The sequence below is a fragment of the Crinia signifera genome, chromosome 2 (assembly GCF_055691185.1).
Source record: "Crinia signifera chromosome 2, ASM5569118v1, whole genome shotgun sequence".
Lineage (NCBI taxonomy): Eukaryota > Metazoa > Chordata > Amphibia > Anura > Myobatrachidae > Crinia > Crinia signifera.
The window spans coordinates 310,692,435-310,701,623 of NC_139218.1; the positions used below are offsets into that span (position 1 = coordinate 310,692,435).

At 43.7% G+C, this 9,189-nt stretch overlaps 1 protein-coding gene across 7 annotated transcripts in view; it reads left to right on the forward strand.

Annotated features, from left to right (window-relative positions):
• AKAP11 (A-kinase anchoring protein 11) overlaps positions 1 to 9,189 on the forward strand; it is a 49,144-nt gene that overhangs the window by 38,080 nt on the left and 1,875 nt on the right. For 3 of the 7 annotated variants that reach the window (XM_083168931.1, XM_083168933.1, XM_083168930.1), the window contains 4 exons: positions 1,346 to 1,429; positions 2,866 to 2,912; positions 6,088 to 6,269; positions 8,188 to 9,189. The exon at positions 8,188 to 9,189 is cut by the window's right edge and continues 1,875 nt beyond it. In XM_083168931.1, the coding sequence (XP_083025057.1) occupies positions 1,346 to 1,429; positions 2,866 to 2,912; positions 6,088 to 6,269; positions 8,188 to 8,322 (448 nt within the window). In that variant the 3' untranslated portion in view covers positions 8,323 to 9,189. The other 4 variants (XR_014469745.1, XM_083168934.1, XM_083168935.1 and 1 more) reach the window with 4 other exon arrangements.

Below are 9,189 nucleotides of genomic sequence, written 5' to 3' on the forward strand. Positions count from 1 at the left end.
TGTTATATAGTGACATCACTTTACAGTATGAAACAAACATGGTGATAAACAAGTTTAGGTATTAACAGACCCAACAGAAAGAGGCATTTTCTGCAAGCTTCTTTCCTATGGGACAGTATATTGTTTGTCTGAATATTTAGGTTAATTGCGACAATGGTTATTTATACATTTCCTCTTTTACTCTTACATGCTCTTATAGATTCAGAAAAATGTAGAGAAATTGCTGTTCCTATTTTGTGAATTGTTATATTTTCAGATGTGTTCTTGACTGAATTTTAGATACCGAAATATAGTGTATATACAGTATTTTTGTATCCTTTTGTGGCTGTTTCTGCCCTATGGGAATGTTCTGTATCTGTTACATTTGAGGCCTTTCTGCTTTCATCCAGTACAAGCAGTTGGATCCCCAGTGGTTTTGAGCTCAAAATAATGAAGCTCACTTTTCCTGTATGAGTGGACGATGAGTGCTGATGCACACTCCCACATCATTTCCGGCTTGCTGCCGTCTGTCGCCCTATATAACAAGATGACAGAACCATACATAGTCTCCTACTATGGAAGGTGCCCAGCCCCCCCGTGAAAATCACTGGGCCTGGTGAAAATTGGCAAGTGATTTTCCTAACATCAACCTTAAGTGATCGCTTAGAGGCTAGCCCCAAATACCCCCCTTTTCCTGTACAATAATATGTGCTGTTTATGTGAGCAGTCAGGGAAATAAGATGTTTGGGCTAACCTACCTGACTAGTTATTAAAATTGTGTGCTACAAAACACATGTAATCCATTCTTGGGTGTATGTCCTGGGCTTCCAGCTACACTCAGATGTTATTTGTGACTATGCAGATTACAGCTAAAGCATATTTATATTTTGTTTATTAGAGTTATATATTGCCAGCATACTCTGCAGTGATTTACAGATGGGAACAGGTGTGGGTATTAACGGGCAGCCAAACAGGAGATGGACCACTCACAGCTTACAATCCATATGTTACAGTTGGCGTGACCAAGTGTCACACACTGCACCAGTAACGCTGTTTCACTCACTTCTTTAAGATGAACTATGGAACAATTGGACACATAATTTCAGGGGGTGCCCGATCGCTATAAAATGTGCCATATGAGCTTATTCTACCTGTATGAAACCATAAAGCAAAACCACAAATAAGGTCCAAGTTAAAACTTTTGCATATAGTACAGTATAATGCAATTGATCCTTTGTTCCTTTAACCATGCATATACTGTATATAAGCACGATCTGACAACCATCTTTTGCTTTGTTATAAATGATTCATTCTCTAGCCAAGATCTTTGTATCTGAGGCTGTTCAATATTGTCTTCTTCTGGTAGTAATGGTAACAGCAGTAGCTGGAGCAGTCTGGGATTGGAGGGCGATATGTGTGAAGAAAATGTATCCTTCCCGCCTTCAGACAGGTTAGTTTAGTTCTAGGTAATGCATGCAAGTAGTATAGTCCATTATTCCATGTGCATGGCGTCTCCTAAGGGACTTGGAAACTTCTATGGCTTTGCATGTTGGAGCTGACTTTCCAGACGTTCCGTTTTAACTTGCGACTTTTATCCTTCTTTTTTTTTTGCAAATTCTGTTTTATTGAGATTTGAAGAAGTAAAAGGAATATTTCACAGGAACAAAACACTGTCTGTCCTCCTGTGTATTGGTGGTTGCTTTTGTATTATTTGCTGAACATTATCACTTCTGTTTCAAAATGACAAAGTCCACTGTAAAAAATCACTTTGTAAAATTGCGGTATCCGCATAAAAAGGTCACATTGTCTGGCAGAGTTTAAGGCTGGACCTGGCAGCAAAGCGCCACTAAACAGACAATATAATTTGACCTCGTATGAGAGCACACCTGGAAATATTCACATCTTTTTCTCTGATAATTAAGGTTTCGGTGCCTGAAGCCGACATCACCTTTTGTAAATCTAGAATATCTTCTGTCTAGAGCAGTTGAGGTTCACCAGTTGCCTGCAAAATAAATAATGCAGATACAACCTCGGACATAGCTCTCCGCTATTACAGACTTTTTGATACATATGTATAATATGTTTTGGTAGTAGGCATGCATGTGAGTAATGAATTTTGTTATAGTTCGTATTGTAGCTTAGAAGTTACCACGATATCACACATGGTTTTCCTTGAACTCTCCGACAAACGATATTGTGTGTACAAACTGAATAATTTTACGGATTATATTGTCAGTGGCAAAATCCAGCAATATATCTGTCCTTGATAATATCCTTGGATTGAGCTGCATGCACTATCGACCAACAAAGGAGTGCATCATTAACGATATAGTGCGTACACAATGAGTCATATGCCCGAAAATGTTGTTATGACTGGTCGTTATCTTGCATATCTTTTAAAATATCATTGAGTGTGTACGCACCTTTACACTTGTCTGGTATTGTGTTGCTGCTGGATCATCTGTATCAGTAACCCGCTACATCTAGTATGTTCTGCTAGAAGTGAGGCAGGGAATCATTGTGTTGCAGTGACAGTGTATAGTATGCCATGCAGTAGGACCTTTATCACAGGTTGAATGTGATTGAGTCCAGCATGGGCAGGCCAGTTTTTCTATCGCACTGTTGTTGATCCCTGGCATTTTCTTCTGACCAGAGAGCATTCTGGGAAATGAGCAGCTGTAGTGTCAGTTCTTCTCTCCTCCTTGTGTACAGACCGTATTTAGCATGATCGCCTTTGGATGCAATAACCTGATCCACATAAACCTTTATTTACTTGCTCATTATTATCTATGCATGATAACTTGCATGAATCGCCACTTTACACGTCAGTGAATCAGAATTCCCATTTGTTATCCACTAAACCAGTTTTTGCTTCTTGAAATTTAGCGACTGTGCAGAAGATAAAGATGAAGAGCCCAAAGTAACTGCAGAAGGTACAGTATGTATTAGAGAATATATTCTGTTCTATAGCTTGGACTTGTGCCCACATAGAGAAAGGTAGGCCAGTAGGATTCAGTATTGAATCCCGGCGGTCGGGATCCCGGCGTTCAGAATCCCGACGCCGGAATCCCGACAGCCGAAATGCCGACAAGGGGGGGACGTGGGGACTGCGCTCGCCACGCACCGGGCCCGGTGCCTCGCTACGCTCGGCACACTAATTTATTCTCCCTCCAGGGGTGTCGTGGACACCCACGGAGGGAGAATGTGTCGGCATTTCGGCGGTCTGGATTCTGAACGCCGGGATCCCGACCGCCGGGATTGTAACTGCATCCCGGCCAGTATGCTGGATAGGTTGTTCTGTGCCTGATGAGAACAAGTGCTGTAACATCCATAGAGCAGGGACTGCAGGGTGTTGGCTGTGTAATGTGCTGTAGACAAGCAGGGAGGACATTGTACATTAGAGATTCCATGACAACACACATTTATTAGGTACATATTTTTGGATAGACCACACCTCTTAATGTGCCCTGTAAATGTGCCACATTACCTGGGATGGGCATACACCGGTTCAGGACTAATACCTGGTTTGGACATTGTGCACATTGGGATCCTGTATAAGTCAGTGTGCAAGACTACAAAGTTGGTATGTAGGTTTGTGAAAATTAAAAAAAAAAAAAAAAAACATAATTAAAACTCCCCTTTGCTATCTCTAGCGCCTTCATTATATTGTACAGCTTTTCGAAATATGTTTTCCAAACAGAACATCCTCTTGTACTGTACAGTATGTCTTAAAGAAAGAACACTACAATATCCTCTTTTAATGTGCTTATTACATTGGTATTTGCAATTGCACATTCCTGTATGACGTCCGGTAAAACTGTAGGCCAGCTACTGATTCCGGGAACACCTTACAACAGGTCATTTTGCAAGAAGCTCTGGCTTCCCACCCAACAAACACATTCTCCACCACATGAATCTAATTATATATACAGCACACAATCCCTGCAGCTGGTCACAATATGAGATGGATGCCTTGCCTGCAATCAGCTAATTATGCTCCTAATATCCATCCTACTAATGACAAATGTAATCGCATAGAGGCCATAAAGTCTACATTTAATTTCTGTTTTCTTGCCATGCATTATCCATAACATGCTTGAAAAAATCTCTAAAAGTTGGATTACATTTACCGTTTTGAAACCCTACAGACTATAGCAATGGTGTACTAAGCTTTTGATGGTGATAACTTGGAGAGAGAGATAAAATACAAGCCAATCTGCCCCTAACTGCTACATTGCAGGCTGTGCTTCAAAAATGATGGTTAGCAATGCATTGGTTGTAGTGTTCCTGCTAGGCTGTTTTAGCGGGGCACTGCGCCCTGCCCGATTTTTAAAGGGCAAAATGCGCCCTGCCCCTCTCGCAGCGCCCCACTAAAACAGCCTCATGGGGAAGCCCAGTGTCGCCGTAGACGGCGATGCCCGGCGCTTCCCCAGCAGCATAGTGGATCGGAGGGGCCGGTCCCACCCCCTTTGACGACACCGGCGCATGCCCCTTTGATGATGCTGGGGGCCCGGGCACGCCCCTTTGATGACGCCGGATGACGCTAGTGGCCCGGGCACGCCCCTTTGATGACGCCGGCGGCCCGGGACCGCCCCCAGCTGTGGCCCGGTCCGCCCCTCGGCGCCCTGCCCGGTCTCCATCCTAGAGTGAACACTAGGTTGGTACTTTTATCTCTCCTCTCTTTTTCACTCTCCAAGGCTTAGTGTGTGAATGAAACGTTGACCCAGTAGTTTGGCCCAGTGGCGTAAGTTCATGCATATAGCCCGGAGGCAAGATATAAGCTGGTGCCCCCCCCCCCCCCCCCCCCCCATAGATAGCTATAGAGAGGGAGAAAGATATATATATAGAGAGAGAGAGAGGGGGTGAAGCAAAGAATGAAGGGGTCAGGCAGAGAGAGAGAGGGGTAAGGTAGAGAGAGGGGAGACAGGCAGAGAGAGACAGAGAGGGCGTTAAGGCAGAGAGAGAGAGGGATGAGGGGTCAAGCATATAGAGAGGGGGGGTGAGGCAGATAACGAGGGGGAGACAGAGGCAGGTCAGTTAGGTAACATGTATCCCGGACACCAGCAGCACCCCTGACCTTAGCGACACCGCTGGAGCCGCGGTGCCGGAATCTGCATGATCTTCCGTGCCTCTGCTGCCTTCTACGCCTCATGGCCTGCACGCCGTTCCTTCATGGTGCCCGGGCTGCAATTCTGAAGTTACATTGGATAACCGCTAGCTCTGCAGTGCCGGCAGCTGTCTATCACCGCTTAGGCGGTGATAGACAGCTGTCGGCGCTGCAGAGCTAGCGGCCTTCAGGGGGCTGTCACGGGGGAACCTTCCGCACTGAGCTAGCCCCGGCGCTAGCATATCTCAGGCTTCCTGACTTTCAGGGGGTTGGCGCGACTGGGAGTGTGAGAGGAAGAGTGCTGCTGAGGGGAGCGGGATGAACGGACGGACTGCTGCCGCTGAATCTCAGCGCTGCACGGGACCCGCTCATTTGCAAGGGGCGGGGACCGGCAAAGTGCATTTTTGACTGGCGAAGTGGGGCACTTTTCCTCACAGGGGCTGGACTCCCAGGAGGCAATGGAGCCAGTGCCCCCTTTAAGGCTGGCGCCCGGCGGCAAATGACTCCATTGCCTCCGGGAGTTCCGCCACTGGTTTGGCCAGGGGTCAGGCGGATGAAAAGTATGAAAAAGAGTGAGGATACGTGTGCCCTGTACAGTAGGGATGTGATTGGATAGGAAAGGTATATGAAAGTTATGTGGCTGGTTCTGGAAATTGATAAGCTTGCCTGAAGAGGTGAGTTTTCAGGGAACGCTTGAAAGCTACTCCCACTTACACTCGGTCCTCTTGGTCCCACACAGTTTGTTTTCCAGGTCACCCATAAATTTTTAAAATGTGACCATCCTAAACCTGTGCTCCTGTTAGGTGACATGGAAAATGTGAACTATCTGGGGTCCTGATGACCAACTATACAATAATGGGAACAATAGGCCTACTGTTTTGTAGAGAAGCGGTGTCTTAGGATGCAGGTGCTGTGCAAAAATATGCTAATGACTTTCCTAATCTGTAGCCTATTTTTTTTAAATTCTGACTATTTGTTATTATAGAATCTGTATTCTTTAGGGAATTTGTTTCATTCCTCAGTTCTAGAGCAGCACTGCAAGATTTTACTGGTCAGAAATGTTGATGTGGGACCAAGCGTGGTTGAGGCTCAGCTGCGGGTCATGCTACAGTGGATCGCGGCATCAGAGGCTGGGATTTCCGAGCTATACTTTCCAGAGAATGCCAAGAAGGAGCTAATGCCTGTAAGCTGATTTATACGTGCAATATAACACACATTATGTACAGGACAAGTAAAAATGCCAATATAATATACACTTATCAGGTTGTGTGCCCATCGTTGTCTGCAATTATTGGAAGGTTGTGGGAAATCTGCACAGGAAAATCAATCATAATTACCAAATCCCAAGTTATACTCTAATAATAGTGATTTTTATTTTGGGTTGTACTCTCAAAATATATAACGCGGAGAACAATAAAGTAAATGTGCCTGTGGCAAGTGCAGTACGTTCTAGATTGAGCAAAATTCTATTACCTTTAAAAGAACACTTTTTTTTTTAAATGTAAACATTAGAATATTGGATACTTGTTTCCTAGCATGGCGCCCATCGCATCGTATACCATAAGTCTTACAATGGTATGCGATGCAACGCGATGGCAGCCGATGTTATACAATTTAAAATTGTATACCATTGTATATGGCATACAATGCGATTGTATACGATTTAAAATTGTATAAGCACCCTAATGGGTGCTTTCAATGCTAAATGGCCCCCCTATAAGATTATTAATTGTATAAGCACCGTAATGGGTGTTTACAATGTTAAAAGCACCCCCACGACACCTCTATCAACGCCAACCCGAAGCGTGGCGAGCGGCGGCGGTACGTGTTCTCCGACCATTTCATACCCCCACCATCCATGTCGGCGTGGAGTTGATTTTAGATAGTGTGGCGAGCGGCCGCGGAATACATGTAAAGTAATACGCGTCCTCTCGCGGGGCTTGCCACGGTTCGGGCTCGGTGGCTCACTGCGCTCACCACACTATATAAAATCAACTCCACGCCGACGTAGATAGTGGGGGTATGAAAAGGTCGGAGGACGCATACCTGCGCCACTCGAGGGCTCGCTGCGCTCGCCGCGCTTTGGGTTGGTGTTGATAGTGGGGGTGCATTTAACATTGTAAGCACCCATTAGGGTGCTTATACAATTAAAAATCGTATAGGGGGACCATTTAACATTGAAAAAAAACATTTAGGGTGGTTATACAATTTAAAATCGCATCGCATGCGGGTATATCTCATGCAATACAATACAATGCCATACGACTGAATATCGTGGGCGCCGTGCTAGGAAACAAGTACCGAATATTGTACAATGTCTTCTAGTTACCATTTACCAAGCATATATTTAGTTTAATTTATACAGCAAGTAAGTTATTCTATTGTTCATTCTAGCACCAGCCATCTTTGAAAACCCATGCAGTTCCTGTTCCCTGCCAGGGGTGTCGCCATCTGCTGTGATGTTTCTAACATATGTCTATTTGCATATCAGTGCTGATATACAGACCACACTGTGCTAGAAGCACTACATCAGACAGCGACACCCCAGGCAGGGAAAAGGAACTGCATGGGTTTTCAAAGATGGCAAGCGCTAGAATAAACACTATTTTTCTAAAAGTTAACCTATACAAGAATCAAGATTAATGTGGGCCACATAACCTGCTTGAACCATATCTGAAAGTGATACAGTTAAACCTTTTTTTTTTTATGTAATAAATGCAATAGACCAGTATTACATTTAGGAAAATGCACATCATACTGTATGCAAGCCTGATTCCTAAATATAAGATCTGTTTTGGTTTAAGGTGGAGCCAAACCCAGAAAAACCACTCTTTGCCACAATAGGAAAATCCACATGAATAATTTAAGCTTGTGTTCCTCTGTGTGGTATTAGGGTGTGGTGGCAAACCTACTACCTTCTCGTTCCAAATTTCCTGTCTCTACGTAGCTTTTCTTAAAACCCACAACCCACTAGATTGTATGGGTTCCTATTTCAAAATATTTCTGTTGACAGAGAGACCTAGGTTAGCTTAATGAGGCAAATGTGCGTTTATATGGCTGTTATCAACCTGACAGTTTCTTAACCACTTTTTTTATTTCAGCTTTTCAGGCAAGTTAGAGAAAGAGGCTGGAAAATAGGTGACCTCTTGCAAGCTGTTCTTCAGTACTGTGAAAACTCAGAGATGTCCTCAAATATCCCGAATCCTTTGTTTGTTTGGCTTCTGGAACATTGTTAATAAGCACTTTATAGTTCAAACTACTGGAAGAAGTGACAGTCTTCTAATAGTTATTTTAGCTAGCAGTTATACATTTCTCTGTTAAGGAAACCGTTAACACAATGTAGCTTTGCCTTTGCATTGTTGAATATTTGTATTTGCAAAATATATATATAATGTGTGTGTGTGTTACACACATACATAATTTATTATAATATAGCATATCTAAGTGACTGGTACCAACACATTGTGAGTAAAATTGTGGTGTTCTTGGCTGGTGGTGAGTTGTGTTGGCATTTGTTGTATCTGCTTGGGGAAACAATTATTTATGTCACATATTTGTATCCAAAACAAGGTTGCATTTCTTTGCTAGACAAGTTTATCCAACTCATTTTAAGTCTTAACACCCAACACGCGGTCCCGGAATATCACATAAAGTCTTTGGAAGGGTTGCACAGGTAAAAGCACCTTGTGAGAATAGTGACTGTGATAGGTATAGCTGCCTTCCCCAAATTGCACATCATACCATCTACACACAACTTTATTGCTAATGAAGCTGTAGGTATGCATGGTACTTGGCCGACGGTATTTAGGTTGACAGGCAATACTTTGACACTATTGTCAACATGCACAAGGTCAACAAAAACAGAAGGTTGACGAGCAAGAGGTCAAAATGGCAATGGCTGAGATGTGAAAAGGTTGACATGAGGTTTTTTTTTTTATTGGGGGGGGGGGGGGGGGGGTGGAATTTTCCCATACTTTACCAATGTGGACTCCTTGGAAATGGTAAAGGGCCTAAAGCGTGGCACGATAATTTGTCCATGTGATGAAATCTACAAATTGACACATAGGAACATGAAAAACTCATGTTGACCTATTCATGTGGCG